The sequence below is a fragment of the Podarcis bocagei genome (genome assembly GCF_964188305.1).
Source record: "Podarcis bocagei genome assembly, chromosome: 5".
Lineage (NCBI taxonomy): Eukaryota > Metazoa > Chordata > Lepidosauria > Squamata > Lacertidae > Podarcis > Podarcis bocagei.
The window spans coordinates 54041066-54066792 of NC_138129.1; the positions used below are offsets into that span (position 1 = coordinate 54041066).

A 25727-nucleotide genomic window follows, 5' to 3' on the forward strand; every position below is an offset into this window, starting at 1 on the left:
TACATGCTTAATCTACAGCCTTCTACACAGACTTGGATACATGCTTAATCTACAGCCTTCTACACAGACTTGGCCTCACAGGCCAATCAGAACAGGGCAGAAAAGTACACCTGAAAAACAGGTACTCACGGGAGGTAAGCGGAACCCCCTTGCAGCTTGGCACCATCCCAAAAGCAGTCCAGTGGGGTCACGATAACACAAGGAAAGAGCTTCTCGATCATCTGGGAATGACAAGAGCCACAGTCACAGAGGAAAACCACAAGCTCATCTTTCCAGTTCTCTTTTGCTCTCTTTGTCCCTTACCTTCCTTGACCTGCCCAAATGCTCACATAATTTTTTTGCAGGTGGGACTACCCTCTCTACAACCAGTGTCCTACTGCAACTTAACTTACCTTGTCTCCCCATTCTCTCCCTTGCAACCTTTTGGAACAGTGAACGGCTTTGGGAACCAAAGAGTACCATCCCAAATACAAGCCCTCAATCCGAACAGATCCCAGATATGAGAACCTGGAAGACTTTTCCTAGCCAAACGGGCTACAGTGGGCCACGGGAAGTTCTCACTCTGAGGATACCTCTCTAAGGGGACAGCAGTCTCTTGCAACTGAGGCATGCAGGATGTAAAACCCTTATCACCAGAGGTCAGGCACTGCTGAAAGCAGTTGAGGATAAAATAGACTTTCCTCTTTCTACTCCCCCAGCATATGGCTGGAAGGGAAATAAAGCCTCATAGTTAGCTCTTATCTCAGATACACAGGAGTGATTGTAACCAGGGTTAGGGGTCTAGCAAAAAGAAGCATGTCCAGTCTATGCAGAAATGTCCAAGTCTCTGAACCCAGAAGGGTGCTTTGGGAAGCTGCTCCTTTGTAACACCATCCTTTTTTAAAGATTCCACCCTATCCCCATAGCAACCTGGATATCCTCTCTAAGACCCACCCCATTCTCTAGCCAACCAGCTAGACCCCAGGGAATTATTTATGCCATCTAACAAAGAGATTTTCCCCAGCTGATCTACCTAATTTCTATGGGTTTTAGTGCAACCCCTGTCCCTGCAGATGCATGCATTCCCTTGGCAACTCACCCGTGCAATCATTCCATTCTCAATTATGGGGACACCTGACTTGTAGCATATTTTGTTGAGATCCCAAGACCTGAAAGAAGAAGCAGAGGCAATGAATGTAAAAAAAAAGTCAGAAGAATTGCTGGAAAGAGGAATGTTAACTAAATGGAAGCTGCAGAGGCAATGTACCTCTGAGTAACAGGTGCTGGGCACAAACATTGGGGAAGGCCATAACCTTCATGCTCTGCTTGTGAGGATCCAGAGACACCTGAAGATTGATAGAAACTGAATGCTGGACTAGATAGATCCTCATCTAATCCATCATAAAAAGTGTATGTTCTTCTTATGAGAGTAACATAGATTTTCCATTTTGAAACTCACTTTCCGTAAAGTAAGACTTGCACTTTGCTTGCAGCCAGAGCAGCTTCAAGATGCATTCCCAAGGCCTCTGGGGTCAGGATGTTTTCACCTTCCCGTTTGGGAGTTTGTATCAGCATCTGGGGTGTGTACAGAGACTCTTCTCCTAGCTTTTCCTTTGTGTACCGGAGCTCCTGGCTGACACGGCTGCCCTCTGGAGGGAAAGGGAAAGAAACACTGGAGTTAATATACCTCCCACTTACCTCTGTCCTCTTACTTGGCTCTTCGCTTATTCACATGAGAGACCCTAGAACTGAGAATAGGCCCACAGGGGAACATCATGCAGTCTGGTCTTCCCTTTAACACATGTATTCTTCTTCACATTATCATGGTTAAAAGAATACATTTCCCCAACCCTTGGAAGATTTAACTAGTAGACTGATTACTCCAATCTGTGTTGGTTGTCTAATTAATTAAAACAAATTAAAAGACACAGAGATGTGTTGTGCTTGATCACACATAGTATTTTAAAAAAACAAAACAAAACACAGCTGCAGAGGTAGAAGTGAGGAGAGGCTCAAGAAGGAGTGGTATTGCTTGATAAGCTCCCCACCTAGGAGCAAAATCCTACTGGAGAGGAGGCAGGTGTTCAGCAACTTGCAAGGAGCGGTTTTACTGGGGGAGGTGGACACCTGTTGGAGGGAAAGAGCTAAGAACTGCCTCCCCCACAGTCTTCCACTGTAATTGCAGCTTCTGGGACTGTATTTTATTTTTGAAAAAGAAAGGGAAAGGGCGAGTGGAAGGAGAAACTACATATTGAGAAGCTGCTACCAACACAGAGAGCTATACAGTCATACCTCGGGATAAATACACTTCAGGATAAGTACTTCCGGGCGCGTTACTTCCGGGTTTCGCCGCTCGCACATACGCAGACGGTGAAAATGACGTCACGCACATGCGCAGAAGCGGCGAAACGTGACCCGGGCATGCGCAGACATGCAGTTGTGTCTTACGTTCTGTTCAGGATACGAACGGGGCTCCGGAACGGATCCCATTCGCATCCCGGGGTACCACTGTAGTTCATCGTCTGCCAGAGGAAGTTGCCCACCGTATACTGTAACTGACCTGGTGCTCCAGAAGCCACAATAAGAAGTATATAAATATGACTAATGTAGTCAGTATATTAAAAACTGAAGGGGAATAACTTTGTTTGCCCCTTATGGCTTTGAGTGGGATGAGTGAACTAATAATGCCAAGGGGAAATTCACTGTGCCCCAAGCTTCCACTCTGAAGAATCCCCCAATGGTAGCTTTGCTACAAAATAGTGCAAGTTGCGGAGGAAGTTGCCTGCCTGCCACAGAACAGCTGTATATAGCAAAGGATTCTGGGAAATATTCTACAGCGCATACTCAGTTCAGTCATAGCAATGCCCAAGCCTGTTGAGCCTCACATTCACTCTGTACAAAGTGAAAGTACACCCTAGCACACACAAGCTTCTGTGGCTGCACATTGCAGAAGATAGGAAGTTAAAGAGATAAAGGTGCCTTTCAGAGACATTTGTTTGCCGTGGTTAAACTTCTCATTGAGGAATATTGCACAAGTGTCTTCATAAAATTTTATTTATAAAGTTAACAACAGATATATCATTTGGAAATTGACATTGAATTTACATTGCTTCAGTATTGCTTCAGTAATTTGTTAAGTAATTTGTGTTATAAATTTAAACCATCTTTATGGTCATTGCGCTTTTTTCAAGGGATTATATCTGAGCACTCAAAGCAACCTCACAAAAACAACTACAATTCCCACACTTCTCCAGGGGAAAATCCATGGCAGTTAAACCAATTTCATACTGGTTTGGGTCTATAGTGTAGACATTCCCTTAATCATCCTTAAAATAAGAATGTGAGAGAAGTTGTCACTATTTCCATTTTGCAGATATAGAGACACAGACTGAGAGACAGGTTACTGAACCGAATGATAAATTCTGTTTTGACTACAATCTCCCATTTTCAAGCCATTGCAGAAGACTCTCAACATTTGGCTCCAGGTTTATGGGGCTAATGACAACATAGCTGTCTCTTGAGGGTCAGAATCCAAGAAACACCAATGCATTCTAACATTTTCTTGATTTTCCCAACTCCTTTTCTTCTAAACGTGTGTGGACATATCTGTCTTTAACTGGTTTAATACATGTTGCCTCTCTCCAGAAAACACCACAAATTGCAATTCCCAGGATTATTTGATGGTGGCAGCAGCAGGGATGGGGACGAGGAAGGAGTATAGACAGCTAAACTGGGGCAAAACCAAAATAAGTTTGTGACACAGGTACGTCTTATGGCAGCAGCTGTGGATCACAACAAACGGAAGGTTCATAATATGCACTGTAGGGTGCTTGCCAACTATTCCCAACTATGTGACTCTAGTACAGCGTTCCTCAATATGGTGTCCTCCAGGTGGTTTGGACTAAAACTCCTTTCAACTCCAGCCAGCCTAAGCAATGGTCAAGGACGATGAGAGCTGTAGTCTATAAAAATATATGGGTCAAACCATCACAAGACGGGCTGAAATTTTGGGAGGTTGGAAAGTTACAATGGAATTGTCTTGTGGGCAGAGTGCTCATTTTTATTTATTTATTATTATTACTTTGTCAAAATAAAAAAAATAAAATTATCTTTCTATCTGGAGGGCACCAAGTGGGAGGAAGAATGCTCTACAGGATAGCCTATCCAAATATTGTTCATATTAAAATAAAAAACATTTTCCACATATTATCTTTTCCTTTTCAAATTCTCTGGCTCACCTTATTTTTAACAGAAGCAGAAAATGAGGACATAAAAACCACATATTCCACAGCCTGATAATTCTTTTGCTTATTCGTGCTTCTCCCCCTCCATCGTTCTGGGTTCTTCATCATAAATTTTCTTTCTCAAACTTGGTAAGAGAGAGTTTGTGTAGACATTTTTACTACAAGCTTGCTGCTGAGCTCAACAATTCTATCCTGTCCTGCTATTTTGTCACTTTTTGTAAGTATAAATTCTTCTTTTAATACTTTGTAGCTGTTGATTTTTATAAATATATATATATAAACCCAAGCTGATTGACAGGCATGCTTTTGGTTTCCACGCCACTCTCCCCAAAGGAACAGCTGGGATGCCAGTGAGGGAGGAGGCTATGCCAAGGAACACAGGGAGGGGACAGACACTCTGCGTCTGTCCGAGATGGGAAGAGCTGGGAGGGAAGCATCAGAGGCAGAATCCAAACCATTCCAGGCTGTTTGGGAGGCAAGGCACCAGGAGCCATGCTGAGCTCTGCTGATCTTGACTAGGCCACCCAGGAGAGAAACCACATGTACAACCAGAATGTAGAGGAAGGGTGGGGAACACATTCAGGCCAAACTTTGAAGCCACAGGCGAAGATGGATCCCAAAAATTAGAGGAGTCCTTCATCAGATGGTCTTTAAGTACAAAGCTTCTTTTTAAACAAGTGCCAGGAGATGGTTTTGTGCCATGTGATGGCCGGGACAGAAATATGCAGAGAGGGAGAGAGAGAGAGAGAGAGAGAGAGAGAGAGAGAGAGACCCTCTCAACAACCTTGTTCTTGTCATTGCCCAGGATGAGTGATAGTAGGAAGTGGACATTGGGAGCCTTATTTATTTATTAACAACGTTCGGAGCTGAAATGACAGTACATCTGCAAGTGTTGTGAAGAAGGGAAGAGAGGGAGATATTCCTTGTAATTAGGGTTAATTTGGAACAGGACAATCTGAAGCTTCAAAGGGGAATGAGGAAGCCTCAAATTCCAACACCCTAATTAACCAGGGAGCAACATGAAAAGACAAGGCAAAATGAGAGAAGCTGCCAAGTATGCTTTACATGGGGCACTCTCTTGTCTGATGGGGAGGGCGTTAAACTTAGGTACTGTCACTCTATGTGCCACAGCCTCCCCCCCCCAGCTGCTCCTGCTTAACCCCCCTCCCCTCCACTGAGAGAGCAGCATTGTTTGATACAAAGTTGGGGGAGGGGATTCTGGGCTACAGCGAGGTAGCAACAGTGAGCATGTTAATGAGGAGCCCTATGCAAATTCTTTTTTACTCCAATTAACAAAGGAAGCCCTCTCCTTTTTCATGCAAAGGGTCCCTCTCCCTCCTGATCAAACTCCCAATTGTACTGCTGCTTTGGCTTTGAGTATTAGATTGGATTATCCCTCATTCCACCCCACATGCATTGAACACGTACACCTCAGATATGCTATATTTCACTCTCACAGCCTCCCCAGGAACATTCAAATATCTTCAGAACAGCAGGGATGAAAACATTGGACCACATCCTTGTGAACATTAGGGTCTTCTTGTACTCAAGATTCCCAGGTTTCTTTAAGGAGAGGCTGCAAGCTCCATCCCATCAGTTGGCCCTTGCACTGTGTGGGGTCCGACAGACTTACACTGCCCCATCTTGCTAGACAAGCCAACTGTGTAGGACACTCCTCCCCTAGCAGGGCCTCTTTGGCTCAGAGGATGCCTCACAGCATGCTCCCAGAAACACTCCCTGTCTCCCCACAGCAGCAGAGCTGGGTACCAACAAGGGCAGCCGAAAAAGCAGAATTGGTTGGGAGCCAAGTGGAGAGATGCCCAGTAACCCAGAGCTGGCTGATCTAGGAACATCTCCACAGCACGTCCGGCAGGACTTGTGTCTAAAGGGCCTAGCCAATTTGCTTTTGCAAAGAGAGTCTGGGTTGCAAGCCTAGTGCAAGAGCATGCCTGGAAGTACCAGTGCCAACAGGGCACTAGAGCAGAGCTTCATTGCAAGGTTATTCTGTGGAAGACTTTATTTCCTGCCACCCTTTCTCATTCCTCAGAAGCCACTCCAAGCCACACCCTGGGCTTCACTATGACATCCTAGTCTAGTAGATTCCGGAGTGCCACTTCAGCCTGGCTACATGGTCAACTCCCCTAGGGCAAGGGTCATCTCTTAACCCAGCTGAGAAATGGGTAGCTATGTAACGGAGGAGCAGGGGAGATCAATTACCTGGTGTTGACAAAAGCAACTTATCTCAGTCCTGGGTTGCACATGCTGACACCGTCTCTCCCTTTTCTCTCCCCCTAGGTTCAGCAGAGCCGCTTCCCAGGCAGTGGAACAGGCCTTCAGAATTATCCCCATAATTACAGGCTCTTGGATAAATTGCTGGGCTGGGCACCTCCTCCCTCCCAGCTGGGCCACCCAAATGCAGCCCCCTGCTCTGTTTCCACACCAGCTGGGAGGCCCAAGAGAGCTTCAATTAAAAGAGACAGGATAGGGCTCTCCTCTTAAGGGCCCACCTGGCTTGAGAAAATGTGCGGACAATAAACTCCCCCCCCCAAAGAAAACTCCAACCCTCTTCTAGGGTAAAACCTCCTCTCAACCAATTTAGCACTACCATACTGGAGTAATCTGTTATTAAAGCTTCATAGTTATTATTATGGATATTTATGGTAGAAGGCAGAGATCCAGCCCCAAACACAAAAAAGTAAGAGATAATTTCTTGCCTCAAAGAACTGAAATTTTGGTCTGACTGGGCAAGAGGAAAGTCAGGCCCATAGAAGGAAAGGGACTGGAATTTCTCCAGCCCCACAGCAGGGGCTAAGAAGGGAACAAAACCCTTATGCCCATAGCACCTGTGGGAAAACATCACCCCATAGACTGAACAGAAAGAGTAGGGGTGGCAAGTGAGAAGCAGACAAAGCTCTTGAGAGAATCCCTTCTCAGAGCCTTCCCAGACATTAAAAAGCCCAGCTTTTATTCAAAGCAGGATGCAATAACACAATATCCTGTCTCCAAAGCAATTCATAGTAGTTTTGCTGTGGACATAGTTTTGTTGAAGGAGGTGACTCACCCACCACTTAGTAATAAATACATAAAGGCATCCTAAAGAGGGTGTTGCTGCAAAGGGAGCGTTCCTTGCTAACATGCTGGAGTAGTTAAAAGGGGGGGGGGCAGGGCCCAAGCATGTGGGCAGAAGTGGGCAGAAGTGGGACAGTGACTTTCCCCCTGGTAAAAACAGCAGCCGGGAGGTCAAGGCCACAGCAGGGACAAAGGGTAAAAGGTCCTACCTTCACATTGCTACCCCGAACAGGACACCCCACCCACAGGTAAAGAAAAGCACACACAAAAGCCACTTATATAGTTAACACAATGTCTTCGTTTGTGTCAAAGAGATATACACCCTTTTACATAAGATGCTCTCTCAAGAGCCACAACTTCCAGAGTTCCTATGTTCCTGCTGACATTTCCTGTGCACACTCAAGAGAATCCAACACTGTTGTTGTTGTTTTAAAAATTATTTATAGTTTTCAGTTATTCATCTACTTTAATTGTATACTCTTATGAAATTGCAGGCTATTACAATAATCCTGCCAATGTCCTTATCTGTTTACAATTTGTTTATAAATATTTAATAAACCATTTCCATTCTTTTATAAAAAGTTTGTTATCTTGATTTCTTATTTTTTCCAGTAAGTTTTGCCATGTCTGCAAAGTCCATAAGTTTTGGTATCCATTCTTCTTTCATCAAGACTTCTTATTCTTTCCATTTTTGGTCAAATAACATTTTTGCTGCTGTAGTCGCATACATTAATAAATTTCTATACTGTTTAGGTAGCTCTATCCCAAACTAAGGCCCCCGGGCTGGATCCAGCCCAATCGCCTTCTAAATCCGGCCCGTGGGCGGTCCGGGAATCAGAGTGTTTTTACATGAGCAGAATGTATCCTTTTATTTAAAGCCTTTCTGGGTTATTTGTGGGGCATAGGAATTCATTCGTTTCTCCCCTCCAGAATATAGTCCGGCCCACCACATGGTCTGAGGGATGGTGGACCAGCCCATGGCTGAAAAAGGTTGCTGATCCCTGCTCTATCCCTACAATTCCCAGAATAAAAGCTTCTAGTTTTTTGTTTTGTTTTTTTGAATGTTATTTTAAGCATCTTTTTCAATTCATTATATATCATTTCCCAATAAGCTTTAACCTTAACTGCAAGACCACCACATACGATGGTCTTTAAACATAAAATCCCAATAGACAAGAATCCAGCACTTTTGGCATCTGACTGCCAGAAGGAGGGATGAACAAGCACTGTACCAACCAGGGACAGCAAGACAAGAGTGCTGCTTGATAGGATTTGCAGGTCTCAGAACATACGTCAGCAAACATATTAGGCCTCTAGCCTTCACAATGTGTAGAACTTACAGTAGGTCCATGACAAGGGAACACAGTGCCTATACAGCATTTAGTATGAGATACACCCACCCACCCACCCACCCACACCCATATTGCCACATCTGGCTATAAATACAAATCAGGCAGCCACTAATAGAAAGAGCCTCCTTAGTTCCCATTATTTATGCTAACATATTCCAATCAAGCCTCTAATTTTTCAAAATAGACAAAGCCTTTTGTGGGGGGTTGGGAGAAGAGGGAGGGAGCAGCAGAGAGGAAAGAAAACTCGTGTTACAAATTTGTACCAGACCCCGAGAAGTGACACACAGATACTTGGTGGGGGCAGCCATTACAAGCACTATCCAATAGGTGTCTGTAACTCTCATGCCATGTTGTTCCATCCAGTATTCACAACAGAAGGGGGGGGGTCAAATATCATTTACTCAGCTAATACTGCAGCTTGAGCACTGGAAAAATGCAATATGCATGAAACAGAAATGCTTCCTTGAGGAAAGCTGTCTGTTTCCCATATATAACAAATGAGTAACAGCAGTCTCCACAAATCCCATGTTTTCCAAGGAAGGGAAATTCCAACATTTGCCTCCCCTTCTCTCTTTATTTGTGGGAGTGGGGAATTCTCCAGAGTGAAAGGTGTGCAGAGGAACAGAAATTCAACCTTGAGTTAAAAAAGCATTTGTAACTGTTTCGAGGTTGAGGAAAATATACATGGTCACTTTCATCACAAGGGTTTTTTGTACACATGGGCAGGAAACTTACAGCAAGCCCACATAGGGCTGCTGTACTTCCTGGTCTGATTCACATGGGCTTCCAGAGAAGCCCTTGCTGGAGTACAGAACTGGGCAGTTTGAATGTTACTGGAGCTCTCTAGGGAAAACAATTGCCTTGATTCCATAGTAGGGCAACCCTATAATTTGCCCTGGATCGGGTGTAAGTATTAATAGCAAATATTGGGCCAGACTGAAAAATGAAAGCACCTGGCATTAGACTCATGAGACCCTCCAGGGATGCAGTGACTACAAGGCATTAAGAAACCTTTGTGTAATTAATCAACTGGACAAGAAGACCCTTCTCCATGCATAAAACTGGCATCTACCTTCAGTCTGCCCTCTCCATTCAGTCTAGGCATTGTCACTACAAATAACAATGGAACACAGAGTTTGTCTTTACTCCTTGTATTAACACACATAATGTTCCTTTGCACCTAACAGGAGATATCAGAGGTCATCAAAGGAGAAGGGACAAACAACCCAAGAGCATGCCAAAAGATCATCCGGATAAAGTGAGAGGATAGAAACTTGCCTCAGGAAGATTGTTAGGATCCTTAAGGCTTATCCAAATGATTAAAAAAAATCTCAGACATAGCCCTTTAGTACTATATTCACAGAAGTCATATCCAGCAACAGTTGTACAATATCCTGCTCAAACCTGTGACACCTGTGCAGCCACATAACATATTAACACTTCAAGTTGCACTGGCCCTTCAAGCTAAGGAGATTTTCTCATTGAAACTACATTGTAGTTTGTGTTGGGAAAATAAAATAACCCTGAAACAAAAGCACTTCCTTGATGGAAAACAACAACATCCTGAAGTACACGAGCAACAATTTTACATTTACTGCTGAAAAAGATTCTGGATTTGATTCATGAGACACAGATGATATAGAGTAAAATCCTAAATTCTAGCTACTTGCAGAAATCAGAAACTGGAGGAGGAGAGGTTTCAGTACCTAAAAATGTGAACTAGGTGGTTTCTGTACAGAAACTAAGGTACAACAAATCAATTTCACACAAGCACTGAATTGACAACCGTGTTATTTACCTTGCATCCTTCTAACAGGAATTCTGAGTGAAAAGCATTTTCTTCTCCCAATTATGAAGGCAGCAGTACTGCGCAAAGAGACTTAATATTTTTACTGAAAGCCACTTTAAGATACATAAAGAAAATAAGGGTATAAATTCCTTAAATAAATAATAAAGTCCGACATTGCCTGCAAGCAAGAGCAACAGATTACTTTTTAAATTTTCAACATTTAATGCATGAAAACAGGGATACTAGTTTTACATTGAGGCGGACCTGTTGTGACTTCAGGGGGTGGAAAGCTAGACATCAGCTGGGGCTCCACAGCAAAGACCCCACCAGCCCAAAAGTGTCTTGCCTAAGAGCCCCACAGATCTTGAGAGATGGATGCTTAATGGTTTAAATAATTTCTATACTGTTTAGGTAGCACCTGCTTAATATCAATTGGAAAATGGAGGCTAAAACATGGATAAATATATGCCGTAGATGCCTCTTGACCATGCGTCCTCAGTATATTGTCCTTCGTCCTGCCCTTACCCACTATCACTGCTGGAGATACAGAAGGATCTCATTTCAGTTGGGCAGCTGAAGCCCCAGAATTTTAAGTGACTCACCCATGATCAGAAACCAAGAGACTAAATACAGTAGAGGACTTTTGAGATTTGAACTGCTCGTGTTAATTTAGCACACATCATCGTTTTATACTGAGAAAATTGACATTGTCGTAAGATATCTGAGCATGACCCCATCGTGCTTCACTCAGCCACCTGAAGACGAAGGGCTCTGTCACCCACTGTGGCACCATTCCGTGTACTGTTTAGTATCCATATATGTTCAGTTCCTTATTTCCAAGGAGCGGGAGTCACTTTTTGTACAAGATCACTTTTTGTACAAAACTTGCGCATACCAACTTACTTTTTAAAAAATAAAATTCTATACTTATTGTAAAAAACAATCCGCAGTTTTTAGATTGACTTGCCTAAGATCCAGGACAAAGCACCATCTAGTTCGGCATCTTGTTCTCATAGTGGCCAAGCAATCATTTGATTATCTACAGCTGAATGTGCAAAACTGCCTCACTATAATAGTGCTTCCACATTCAAGGGAAAGTATTCATGATCTGTTTGATTTCATTACTTGAATGAGTCTTAGTTGTGACTAGCTTTTGCTGATTGTACCCACCATTCCTGAATTGAGGTGAGAAGGCTCAGAAGCCCTGCCTGTGATGTCCGATCTGTAATGGTGGTTTCTGTCATTATCAACTTCTATTTGAACTTATAATTAACAGTCTTCCCTTTCTGAAAAATAATATGGAAGAAGCACCCTCTTATGGGGGACATGTTAACACTGCACGGTAAGCTGATCACTGTATTTGAAATATCTCATAACCTCCATTTAAAATGCAAATCACAGACATTTAGGATAGGTAGAAGCTATGATGTTGGACATAGAAGTACCATGTGCAGCAGTGATTCTTGGTTGACACTTTTAAATTGTTACTGTACCAGTGATGTTTCTGGTATTTTCATGGGATGGTGTGGCAGCAGCATTTGTATGCTAGAATTTTTTATTGTTATTGGTATGTTTTATATTTTATATCATTATAATAATTAATAATAATAATTTTGTTATGGGTTCCCCCAGCCACTCTGGGTGGCTTACAACTTATCTAAAAACATCAGTCCTTAAAACTTTCCCTAAACAGGGCTACCTTCAGAGGTCTTCTAAAGTCAAGATTGACATCTGAAGGGAGGGTGTTACTACCGAGAAGGCCCTCTGCTTGTTTCATATTGCTTGTAAGCTGCTTTGAGACTGTTTGTCACCTTAGGCAACAAAGTAAATAATTAAAATAATAAATAACAAAGCAAATGAAAACAAAAAAGTTGCCATGGATAAAAATATGGGGCTTGTTGACTAGAAGAGAAAGGTTATTCAGATCCACAATGGATCTCATCTCTTTTAAAAAGCAAACTAGACTGAATGTGACAAAACAAGCTAGTGGGTGTATAAAAGAAAAGCAGGAGTAATCAACTCCTGGAGACCATGTGCTAGTGGTCAGGGGTAGGCTTCTAACTATAGCAGCCAAAGCAACAATATTAATCCTAGTCCAAGGTTGTCCTGCATTAGATGGAGCTTAGAGTGCAACTGAACAGCATCTGAACTGTTGTCTCTTAGGAACAATCCAGTTTTTTAAACATAGGAAAGTGTGTCTTTGTAATGTCAAGAGGGTCAGACATGAATATGGGACCCATGAACTCCAGATAAAAGCATGGAAGCATTTTCAAGACATAGGTCTCTCTCACACATCTGTCTCTTCCAATATTCAAAGGATGCAGTTCCCCACAATTATTTGCTGGAGGGGAAATATAATGCTCTTAATGTATCAGTAAAGAACACGTTCCTGGCATCTGCTGAGATCCCATCCAATAGAAAACACATGCCTGTGGGCACCTCTATATAAGCCATGGTAACATCCCGGAAATCATATATCTTCCCAGTGTGCTTATTTAATAAGCAGACTACATATTTTCTCATTCCTTTTATCATGTGCAAACATGTGCACCCAATACTGCAGTGTACCTGCCACTTGTATTTCTGTAGGTAGTACAAGACTGGCTTACTTGATTTTATTTCCCCATTTCCAAAGCATTCACTGAATTTTGAAACATGTTCATCTTTTGAGAGATAATGACTATTGCAAGATACAAGTTTTACAATGCATTGTTTTCTCAATTATAAGGATATTTTCATAAATTCCAAAGGGATAGCCATGCTAGTCTGATACCGCAAACCTCCCCACAAAAAATAACTTGTGACACCTTAAAAACAGATTTATTATGGCTTATGTGAAAAGAAAACGGTCTATAAGGTGCCACAAAATTCTGTATATTTCGACATCAACCCTTCAGAACATTTTTGGTCACCTGTCTTCTAGTCCAATGGATGAAAGTCATCTGGGGTAAAGAAGTATGATATTGATATATGTCCTTATGGGGTTCAACTTGACCTCCTATTATGGCTGTTTTGAGGGACCATAACCAAATGTTCCTTGACACCTTTTATAGCTCCATCTTTTCAAAATGATAACGACAATGCCCCACCCCAGGATCCAGCTGGGATTCTTCTGCTTACAGCAGTTTGCCAGAGAAGAGGCTTCAGTTATCAGATACCAACAGCTGGGTGGACTCTCTGGGGCTGGGAGGAGCATCCTTCAAAGCCAGCATGCCGAAAATGGATATGGGGAACTCTCTGGATCCTTTTCTGCAACAAACCTACTTGGTGCTAGAACAAGGGCAGAATCTTGGCTTCCAGAACAAAAGTTTAAATAAGGATTTAACAGAATGGACACAAGAAAACCAGAAAACCAGAGTAACTTCGGGCTATGCCCTGTACCATCCAAGCTCAATAGAAAAGGTAGACATGTAGAAAAGAAGCACTAAGGTCTATACCAGCCATGTCCAAAGTCCGTTTCGGGGGCCTAATCAGGCTCGCCGGTCAGTTTAATCCGGCCCCTGTAGCAATTTACTTCAACAACTTCAATCCTAAAAAAAGGTTAACAACTTTGGTCGGCCCCTCAAAGCCCTTCACTTCATCAAATATGGCCCTCTTTGAAAAAAGTTTGGACACCACTGGTCTATACTATAGGAACATTCCAACCTTTCCTGCAAGTCTCTCATTCACACTTTGCTCCAGCAAATGGTTGCAGACAGTGGACAGTTTTGCTTTCTAATCTCTTCCTTGTGGAGACTTGAGTAGAATATCCTTTGGGTTGCTGGCCCAGTTTATAAGGGCAGACTGAAATTAGTAGAAGTTCCTTTAAATTGGCCTTACCCCCCAGAAACCTCAAATAGAATGGCAACTGATCTACATGGACAAATAACCATCCACTTCTCAAGTTGAGTCACACCCTTGCTATCTTCCCACCTTTCTAAGGGCTCAACTGATGACAGTAAGAGGATGTAAGACCCAATTAGAAGGGAAACCTGGGCCTTTCACTTGCTGTTTTCTCTCACCTTTGAATTAAGAACCTGAGCAGAAAACATAATTTAGTTCAGTCAGAACTGAAGTTTGGGGTCTCTTATTAGACCATTTGCATGGACTTACTATGCTTGTGTGATCTGCGACACCACAAACTGTTCAAAGTTCATTGCTCCCACATTGTATCACCAACTACCCTGGTCACAAACAAAGCAGGACACTCCTCTCCTACTCTGCATGCCTGCATCCTAAAAGTCAGATGATTTGGGTCAAGTGGCATGGAAATCTTCCCCATGAGAGACTGCTCTTAGGAAGCCCAAGCCAGCACCACAGCCAGCTGATCAAGATTCTATGATTTCTGGTTTCTCCATAGGAGTGACTGTGTGGGTGAACTGTTTAGCTCTGATCACCTTATAAATGAGAAACCTCAGCTTAAGTAAAAGTATAGCTCTTAGGGTCAGTAAATCAACTCAAGTATTTTGAGTCAAGCTTCTCTTGAGTAGATGGAGCTTTAATGAAGGACACAGCACTCCCCACAGCTTGCAATATCTGATCTACATAGTTTAAGAAAGAAAGTGTACTAAAATGAAATCTGTGTGCTCTTAAAGCCTCTGCTGCAGAGTTCCCTGGTCCTGGTTAATTGATCTTTGGGTTCAACTTCAGGGTGACAAAAGGTGGACCTAAACATCAACAAAATATCTTGAGCAGTGGGTGCTGGCCCAAAGACTGCTACATTGTCTGCTTGCATAATGTCTCTGTGTGTCCTGGCCCAGACTCTGTAGCGCTAACCACAAACCCCTCTGATCCAGGGCATGGAAAACTGCCATATTCAAGTGAGAACCTGCCCAAAGAACATATGAAAAGCTATTCACTGATTTGGAAGCAGGGCAGTGGCCCTTCCCTTGGCCCTCCAAAGCTCATTCTTCTGACAAAACACTCATCAACCAATCCTTTTGATACTCTAGCTACCTGTACCAGCACAAAGTAACCTCAACTGGGACATAAAAATACTCCTAGAACTTTTCTCATCATCAGCCCAACAACAAGAAGTGTGACTGACTCAGGCCCCCACTGTGACAGATGCAGTCCTAGGTGCCATCTCCACAAGCCATATTACGGAGCCTGGTGCATAATAAGTGCTTTGTTCTCTCTCTTCTTCTTGGAAATCTTTTGAAGAGACAACTGATGGAAAGAGATAACCCAAACCTTGCTGTGGAACTGGTACTAGATGCTCAGCAGGGTATTAGTGTTCATTCTTTCATTTTTCTAATTTGAAAAGATCATAATAGGGGAGTAAGACTTATTCTATATTCATCTCAATAAATTCATCAGACTTTGTTATTTTGCATGGAAACTAGATGATTAAATGACATCTATTCCCCCCCCCAATAAATAGCACTACTGTATCTGTATCCAGCCTTGCTCTTTGGTTCAGTCATAGTGTGAGTGCTGCAGTCTTGATAAACAAGCAAAGTGGAACCAGGTTTCATGAAATCCAGAGGGGAAAACCTCTTCTCTTGACAGTGTTACACATAACTTGGATAACTGCCTTTTAAAATCGGAGGATATCCTTGAAAGAACTACCTAATCTGTCATGATCTGGACTCAGGAGAATAGTTCCTCAAAGAGGACTTCTTCAAGGACACAATTCAAAGCCTTGGAAATAAAAAAAAGGACCTTTCTGCCTCAAAAGTGAATACAAAGACAAATTTGTTCTACAATAGAGAGAATTTCACTGGCTTTGGGAGTAGATTCTCTATCTTAGAAGCGCCAATGGGCCTCTTGTATGTATTCCCACCTCTACTGATCCTAGGCAAGGTGCTTTGCAATATTGTAAGAGACTTGGGTGATCTCAGTCACCCTGTATTTATCTAATGGATTGTGGATTCACAACTTATGAGAGTGGATTCACAACCTACTGTGTTCCAAAACCCAGTAGCTTATCCACACCTGTACATTCTGAATCTGACCACTTGGTGCCCTAAGCCAGGAGCATACAAGGTCTTTGGTATTTGATGTGATATTCACTAAGACAGTCCACTAATAGAATTTATGAAGCTAGCTGGAGGACATTTGTGTCAAAACCCTACTAAGGGTTGGCCCAATACAATTTGGCACCTGAGGCAAACCACAAAACGCTGCCCCCCACCCCGCCAGGGAAGAAGGGGTAAGTGAAGATCTACAACAGGAACAAGGAAGTAATAAATATTTACATCAGGATCTGTTGCCTCTGTGGAACCTGCCACCTGAGGTGGTCATCTAACCTTGCCTCATAGGTGGACCAGTCCTAGCCCTAGTCCCCCACATCCTAGATTTTCTACAAGATGGGATATAAAGGCCTTCTGCCAAATACTCTGAAGAGGTAAAGGTGGTAACTTTGAAGAGTGTTATCTACAACAGCCAACCACAGAGAATATTTGGTGCTTCCATAGATTTTGGAGTGACACATAAGAAAAATTGGAGAAACAACTACTGGAAAAGGAAAAAAATATAGGAGGACAGGCAAACAGGTAGCAAGCAGACACAAGACTTAGTTGGTGGGAGGGCCTGACTTAATGGGGCATAAGTTCTGCAGGCCTGATCTAAAACCATATGAGGCAAACTAAGGTCATTAATTAGGATAGGTATGAACAGGAGAACAGATAAATCAGAAACAAAAAAATAAGGTCTAAACATCAAGTGAAAAGGCACAAAAAGAATGCTTGTTCTGAAGGACGAGAAAAATAATTTAAAATTTGCAGCAGGACTAGGGCTACAACCACATCATACCTCTTATATATTACAAACCACTACAAATCTGTGAAAGGTGAACTTGGGATGAGCATAAATAAATGCATAAACATGAACTGTTGCTTTTTTCTGCTGCAGGATAAATGATGTCCTCTTTGCTGCTCTTTCCCTGCTTCAGGTACCCTTTCCACCTTTAATATCCAACTGTCTTGTCCTTTTATACTCTTAGACATTTGTTCTGTGCCTTATTATTTTACTATTGCTCATTATTATTTGTATACCCATTTTTTAAATTTGAAAATCTGCTGGGATGTGGCTTTTTAATTTTACATTGCACACAGCATTCTGCACAGCTGGCTTCTGTTGGAAAATAGCAGAGACAATTTATGCAAAGCTTGATCCGCATGGAATATTGCATGTATAACTAAAATAGGATGGGTACAGTTTCACAGTGCAATCCTATACATGCCTGCTCAGAAGGAATTCCCAGAGTTCAATAGGCTTATTCCCAGATAGATGTTTATAGGATTGCAGCTCAAACCACACTAATTATGCACATATTATGCACATATGTATGCATCCTGAATATTCACACAAGGGATCGTGAGAAATAAAAACTTAAAGTCCAGTAAAAGAGAAATAAAACAGCTATCTTTAATAAAAGAAATCATGAACCAATATTGTTCCTAAGAAATGTACTACTTAGGAAATTCAGTGTGATAAAATATCATGTAAGTTATTGCTGTAGTGTGGTATTTTGCTTTAAGATCCTTGATCTAAACAAATCAATACTGTCATGAATATTAGGTTTTAAAGCTACACACTGAAGACTGCTTATTTGTTGTCCACAACAATAATGCGTTAAATGTGATTATTTTTTTTGAAGAATGGCTTATATTTGTCTTCTTTGCAACTGCATGGGTTTATCCTGATTCAGAGACCCACCCACGTTTTGACTGCATTTGTGAACATGTTGATCTAGATGATATAGAAGTATAAGGCGTCAACTGAAATTTTGGCAGATTATGCCCACATCTCCACTCACTGGGAAATCTCCTCAAAAGCAAAAACCCCAACAACTAGAAGCTGCCTGATCTGAAGCAGGATACTAGTCCAGATAGCCTTGGAAGTGAGCCAGGTTGAAAGTGAGGCTTCATCATGGACAGCTTATGTTTTGGTTTAATCCATGACTATTCCCATCAGCAACAAATTCAATAATGCAACTAAACAGAGAGTAAGTGGACAGCTGTGTCCCCTCCATATCCATGTGGAGATCTGATTCCTTGACAGGCCTGAAACAGTGAAGAAAGGATGGGGAAGGCTAATATGCACCCACCCCCCTCTCACACTCCCTCCCTTATGGCAGTGGCAGCCGCAGCCGAATCTGATTTCTTGCAGCGTCCTCAACACAGTGCTGCACGCACATGCCTTGGGCCACCTTCAAAGTGTTGAGGGGCGGATTAGCTGGATTAGGGAGGCTGTGAAAGGAGCCATGCTGCTCGGGAGGAAGTCTCGCTGGGGGCGTGCTAAAAGAGCCATTTTTACCTGTCCTGGCTTCTCTGAAAGGCCTGCCAGCCGCTAGCTGGCCTATGGCTGTCAAAACACGTCCAACCAGGATCCTGTTCACCATGGAAAAGCAGCTAGCTCCATCAAGACAAGCAAGGGAGCCCAAGCACCCCATTAAACTGACACCCTGGGGCTAAACATTGCTGAGGGCCGAGGTAGGGGGAGATGTGCAGCGCCGTGTCCCTTGGTGCTTGTTCTCTAACAAACCTAGTCTGACAAAGACAGAGACGCCAGGCTGCTTTCTAAATAAACAAGGCAGAGGGGGTGGAGGTGGCTGGCAGGCTGGATGGGGGAGCTGGCTTTAAGGAGAGCACTGAAAGGCCCGTTTGAGGCCTACTCTCCATTCCCCAGGCCTGGCCTGGCCTTTTGTTTATCCCAGACCTAAATTAATGTCTTTATTTACCAGAAATCCGAAGGGCTCAGGTTCCCAGTGTGGAGGGGGCGGGTGAGGGAGAGGAACGGCATGAAGGAGCCTTGGCCAAAGACGAGGGGAGAGCCCGACCCCCGAAAAAGGGGGCTAAAAGAGATTCAGTTGGGAGCCATTCACTGCTAAGACTCCTGTCAGCATTGACATAAATTTCCACTGGTGTTGGCATTTACGCATTTGGCATTTCCATATGTATAGAGTTGCCTGGACTAATTATGCTAATCATCCCCTCTGTTGGCCGCTGTGAAAAATGCCCACATTAAGCACTCCACTGCCTGCTAATGTGACTTAATGTGCGGTTGAAACATACATTCATCCCCCTCTGAATGGCGAAATTTTTCCACATTGCTGCCTTCATTCAGGCAAGAAATGAATTTTTTGAACTCAGACCACTTTTCCAAGCCAGGGGGGATGGATCAGAGAATAACACTCTCTCCTTCTCTCTCCACTTTCTGTTCCCCACTCACAGCTCTTGCTAATAAAATAAAAAATAAAATCTCTAGGGCTGGGTCAGACACCCTTCTTCACATATCATTTAAAAATGGAATCTCCATATGTACAACCAGATCAGCGAGGTGGGGAGACCCCATCTTTATCTAGAAGCATCCGTCCTCTCACTCTTCTCTTGTCCACCCCCCCCCTCAACAAAAGGAGCTCTTTCCTCCCCCAACCCTTCAATTCTTTGGGAAACTGAAACAGCCTGAGTGGCAACTCTAGCAAGTTTGAGCTAGTCTAAGAAAAGAAAGATCCTTTCAAAGCCGGCCATGGTCACAGTAGAAGATGCCTCTTAGAGCAAATGTCAAAGCAGAGGCAGAAAACAAAGCAGATTTAGAGGATAATGGCCAACGCTCTCCCACTCTTTCTCTCTCTTTTAGAGGATAGAGAGGCTGAAGGGTATCCTCAAATACACTATTTTTTAAATAGTAGTTACAACACTTTCTATTCTGCAGGTATTATTTACTACTTGCATGTGCAATCACATGTGCAACCCTCGCAGCAGTTATTAGCAATCACAATAAATACTATGAAGCATATGAGAATTGTTCAATGATTTTTTTCTTCTTCAAGTGTGGTTATAAACAACTGCATTTAGTTAACTCCAGTGTTACTTTGCTACTGGCATTTACTACCAATGGAAATTGGTAATGACTTGGTGACAAAGAAAAAGAACAAAACTAATGGCATTTCCCTCTTTGTTGGACTTTATCCTAGTTTGTCATCATCGTTCCTACCTGCACTGATAGTAGCATTTTTCCACTGTGGCCCATAGACAATTGCTTTTTCATTTGTGTGGTGTTGTTTTTAAAACGTATCTATGGATTCTGCCCAGCTTAAAACCTCTTTTCTTTATTGTGCCAAAGTTTATGTGTTGAATTCTGTCAAATGCCGGCCAAAGAAAAGACAAGAGAAGGGGCAAGGTGGCTATGGAAGAACCTAGGAAATAGGTTGGCTTAAGACTAGACTGATCATTACCTAAGACTTCCACAACAGGAGGTTTGTTTAATATATAGCAAGTGTGGGAGAATCATCACTTCTACAGAAGGAAGAGAAACACATAGAATATTAACCAAATCTAAACTATCAAAGGACATACCAGCAGACATCTCTTAAAAAAAACCTACAAGAAATACAGTTTCTTTCTTGGAAACAATGAGAAATTGTCTATAAAATTTTGGAGGGTATGAGGGAAAGATGCTGGGACACACTCCAAAAATAGTGCAGAAACTGTGTGCCCCTGTGGCAGCCTGATGGACTTCTTTATGGAGGAAATTTGATAGGCCTTAAGTTTATACCCAGACTCCCTGAATTACCTAGCTTCTCCTTTCGTTGTTGGATTCACATACTTCCCCTGCATCACAACATTCTGGAGTTTGCTTTTCCACTTTAAATAGTCCAGTTTACTTTCACACTGTCTATGTGAGATTATAAATTCTTTTTTGTAGATTCCTTAATTCTGCTGCCAGCCTCCTTTGCCTCTAAGGAATGCAAATGTCCAACAATATGGGAAGAACACTTGTTCACGTCACCCATCTCCCCCATGGCTCTCATCCTTCCTGAAGTTGTCCTCTCACTCTTATCAGCACCAAGGCCACTTCAGAGGCTTCTGCTAGCCACAAGGCCACCCACCTCTGCTGGCCACCCAAGAACATTACGTACATATATACACTGAAGCCCCCTTGGCCTCTGCACTCAGCTGCCTTGGGGGCTTGTTTATTTGCTCTTGTGAGCGAGGTATGCAGGCCCCACATCCACAGTTTATTTATCTGTTCAGAAGGAGAGTTCAGAGTAGAAAAGCCTCATTGAATATATACTGGGCCTTCTAGTATTTCTCACATGGCCTGCTTCATGGGGTTCATCTCCAGTCTCAAACACCCTGAGGTCTGACCTGATTTAAAGGCTGCTTCACCTCTCCCATCTGCAGGAATATCAGGCTAAGTTTGTAAAGGTGTCAGGCGTCAGCTCTCTCAGACTAGATAGACTCAGAACCCCAGCACTCTTTAAAGGAACCATTCTTTGCTATCATTTCAAATGGGCAGTTTAGACATCTTTCACTGGGCATCAGATACAGATAAGCCAATGGTGCATGATTGTTATACTGAGCTGAAGTCCCTAAATGAGGCTAGGTTCCCCAGTCATTCTGAGCTAAATGCCCAGTTTGTGTACCCTACAAGCATCCAAACTACAGAATCTCCCTCCTTTACAAGTTACCTCTAGTCATATATATTTAGATGTTCACTCCCTCAAAACACTACTGAGAACTGAGCTGCATCTGGCATCAAAGTATTCTCCCAGGTTATAAAGTAGAAATTCAATCACGCCACTCCAGGAGTTGGCTTCACTAAATCCTGTGCTAATTAATTAATTCCTTTTTAAATATTGACATTATCCTATCCCAAGATATAGGCCAGTACAGTGAAATAATTTCATTTTCTCCAGCATGAAGGCATCTTACAACACTTTATCCTGGAAAATGTCACTACTGTCCTCTCTGGGTGTTCTGACTCATTCAAGATATAGAAACACGTTCAAGGTCAATTTTGACTGCCAGCTCAGAACAGCAACTGGGCTCACCACCAAGTCTTTTGAACAGTACCTTCCAGATCTCTGCATACTGGTCTTATCACCTCAGCATGCTGTCTGCAATCTGTCCAGCAAGGGTGTCTATCCATTGCCCCAGCAGTAATCCATCAAACTCTTCATTTCTTCCGAATCCTTGCAAGTTCCAGTATGGGTGGGCAAAAATCCTTCATTGGTTTTTCTTGCCTCCCCACACTCTCAGGAATTCAAAGATAAAAACATTTCCTCTGGCAGAACAGCCATTCAGTAGCAGCAACCTTTAAAAAGGCCCTGCAGCCACATAGCTACACCAAAATGTTCTGGTTAAAGATTAAACCTGCCTTTCTTTGAGGTCACCCTTAGCCTATAAATCAACCATGACCTTTTGCCTCTCCAATGCTGGTTTGTTTTCAAGCCCCAAGCTCTAGGGTTTAATTCCCACTCAGCAGTCTACCCTGGTCATAACAATACCAACAGGCAAGTACCTTTATAGAGGTTTACCTATAAGTGCCTACAGTCAGTTCCTGTTGACATCAGCTCTTGGCATTTTCCCATCCACTGCATTTTTTATTTTTAAGCTGTGAACCGCCCTGAGATCTACAGGTGAAAGGCGGTATACAAATTTAATAGATAATAATGACTGGTTGAGATGACTGGTGTCAACACTGTTGTAGAATAGATCACACACTGAGACACCTGATCTTTAGTCAAGATGGGTAACCTTGCTGTTTTCAATTGAGTTTAATTCAAGGCTTTCAGCTGTTATTGCACAGAAGGGGACCCAGAAACTGGAGAGAAATGCACACTTGCCATATAAACTGTTGCATGGGGTAGATGTGGGATATATTCGTGCATTTTACACCAAATTGTTTACAGACTTCAACACTCCTCCTTTATCTCAACATTTCCAAAAATAAGATGCCAATTCTAACAAGACTTGGTGGATATTCATGGAATAGATCTTTCTTAGTTCCTCACAGTCCTCTGAGGTCACTTTGTCCATAGGAAACAAAGCCAATTTCTTAAACATGAGCATTTACAGTAAGAGTGGAATTAAGGAAAAGGCATACAGTATATGCCCAAACTGTGAGAGAGGAGCTCAGTCTTTCACTGTTAAAGCCAAATGCCAATACAAGGAACAAGCAGAGCCTGCTGTTAAGATGGACCTGGGATGACACACTGCCATCCCTTTAATACCCAGCAGGTCCCTTGTCTCCTCTCCTCTCCTCATCTAAACTAAACAACAGTGTGAAGTCAGAGTGCATCTGTGGATACAACACAGTTCCATGGACAGAATCTACCAACCACATCATATAACCCCCAAATGGGATATCAGTAGGGCAAACAGCTCATTCACCAATATCAAATTGTTTGATCTATTCCCACAGTGTTTCCATTTATCTGCCTCAGTAAAATTCAACACCATTCATAAATAAGGGTCAAATGGGTCAATTCAATTTGGCAGTTCTTTAAACTCATGTTTATCTATACTCCTCCCTACTCTCTCTCTCTTGTGGACAACACACACACCAACAGAGAACTTTCTAAGGGCCAAACATACAGGTCACAGAAGCATATTCCTTCTTTTAAACATGTTTTCTCCTGCTATCTCTCATGTTGTTCGGTGCTGATGAGAGTTATATTCCCAAATATCTGGAGGTCACCATGTTGGCAAAGGCTGATCCACAACAGCATTGCAAACGGAAGAGGTTGGTAGGAGGAGGAGTTTAGGGAGGACGATTGGGCTGGAAGGAGAGACAGCTATGGTTACACTAACGCCTAGAATGATACCCCATCTGTTTTAAGGAACCAGATGTTCTGTTGTTTTCCACTATACACAAGGTCAGGGTGCTTCACCCTGCACACACACTCTGGCTCACACACTCTGCATGACAGCTTCATGTTTTGAGCACAAATACACTCAACCATCTTTTCCAGGGTGATTGAAGTGTACCACAGTGCAAAAAGTGTGAGAAGCTACCACAGATATTTGTTCATAGAACAGTGGTGAGTATGGGGACTGTGACCTTCAAATAAGAGTCAATGGTCACTTCCTTCAAATTATGTGTTTCTGGATTTGTCTAATTTAAGTTAGTGAAAAGCACCACTGGTAGAAAGAGCTTCTATACTATACTATCATTATGAAAAGAAGCTTTCTCCAGAGGCATTTGTACAGGGCTATGCACAAATCAGATCAATCAAATGTGGCAAAGGTCATGGCATAAACAAAACTCAGTCATGGAGCAACTGCCATATTACAGAATGGCTAGGCCTGTGGGTAATTTGCAGTTAGATTCAGCTGGTTTTTCATTATCGATGCTGCATGTTGCTTGTCACGGATGCAAGGGAAGCTAAGGAATTTCTGGTCTAGGAATCCAAATCTTGACAGCAAACCATTTCTGATCCAAATGGCCCACAACAGAGGATAAGGGGGATGCAGTACAGTTCAAAGCTCAGCTTCACAGAAGTATCCTCAGAGCGCCATGGGGTTCCAATGAAAGGAGCCTGCGTCACAGCAATCAAGTAATCACAGCAACATTTTACACACTGGAACTATCCACAACAGGAGATCTACAGCTGTGAACTTTTTCCACTTCTACTTGTATGCCAGCTCTTCCCAGCCAGCTTTTTTGCCACACACCAAGCAGCCAACCGAAAGACAATATTGCAAAGCCCCACTTGGCAAATGCCAGCCAGCTGAGAGGATAAACTGTGATTCAAGGAAATGCAAGTGATAAATCAGAATATCGTTTTTTTACACTGTTTGTTGCAGTACCTAATTCTAACATGCATAATTTAAAGTAAAATAGTATCACTGAGCATTTTCTAATCTCAATGAAGATATATCCAAATATAAATGTGTAGCAAAACAAAACGTCCAACCAAAGAGCTCCACAAACTTTAGTGCTCTTTTCAGTGCAACATCCCCAAGACCTAGATCCCGTGTGCCTTCTGCTTTATGTAGCTTACAAGCCATCACTCCAACTATGGGACAGCCAACAGATTTTTTCCTTCTTTTAAAGCTGAGCAAATGTCAGCATCAAAAGCAATAAATAAGTACAAGCCCAACCGTGCAGGTTCTCAGGGGATGTTCTTGATTTGGGCTGAGATGGGCTGGTTACAAAAAGGGGATTTCCCTTCTTTAAATGTTTAACAGCTGCAGGTCTTGATGGATCTCCTTTTTGCTACAAGCCTCTGGAAGGCAGAAGCAAGGAGAGAAGGGGAGGGGGCAGAAGGCTAAGGTTAAGGCATTTTTCCCTTTCCAGTCCCCCTTCAGTGTGTGAAACAGGTGGGTAAACTTTACTGGCATTCATGTGAGTGTGGGTTTTATTTAAAAGGGAGTGGGAGGGTGGAAGAGTGAAGTTGCTTCTATTGTTGAACAAAATCCAAGAGTAGTTTAGGACCACACATGGAGCTGGGGTTGTGCAGGGGGAGGAGGTGTGGAACGCCAAAGATCGCTGACAGTCATCACAGAGAAACATCTGCTCTTGGAAAGCTCCCAGGCTGCTTGCAATTTTTTTTTTTTGTTTAAAAAAAGAATAAAAATA

General features: G+C 42.7%; 1 protein-coding gene across 1 annotated transcript in view; it reads right to left on the reverse strand.

The window, feature by feature from the left end:
• PTCH2 (patched 2) overlaps window positions 1-25727 on the reverse strand; it is a 75877-nt gene that overhangs the window by 25300 nt on the left and 24850 nt on the right. The window contains exons 8-10 of the mRNA XM_081193141.1: window positions 1439-1628; window positions 1079-1148; window positions 130-221 (exon numbers count right to left, since the gene is read on the reverse strand). Of these exons, the coding sequence (XP_081049267.1) occupies window positions 130-221; window positions 1079-1148; window positions 1439-1628 (352 nt within the window). The remainder of the gene's footprint in view (window positions 1-129; window positions 222-1078; window positions 1149-1438; window positions 1629-25727) is intronic.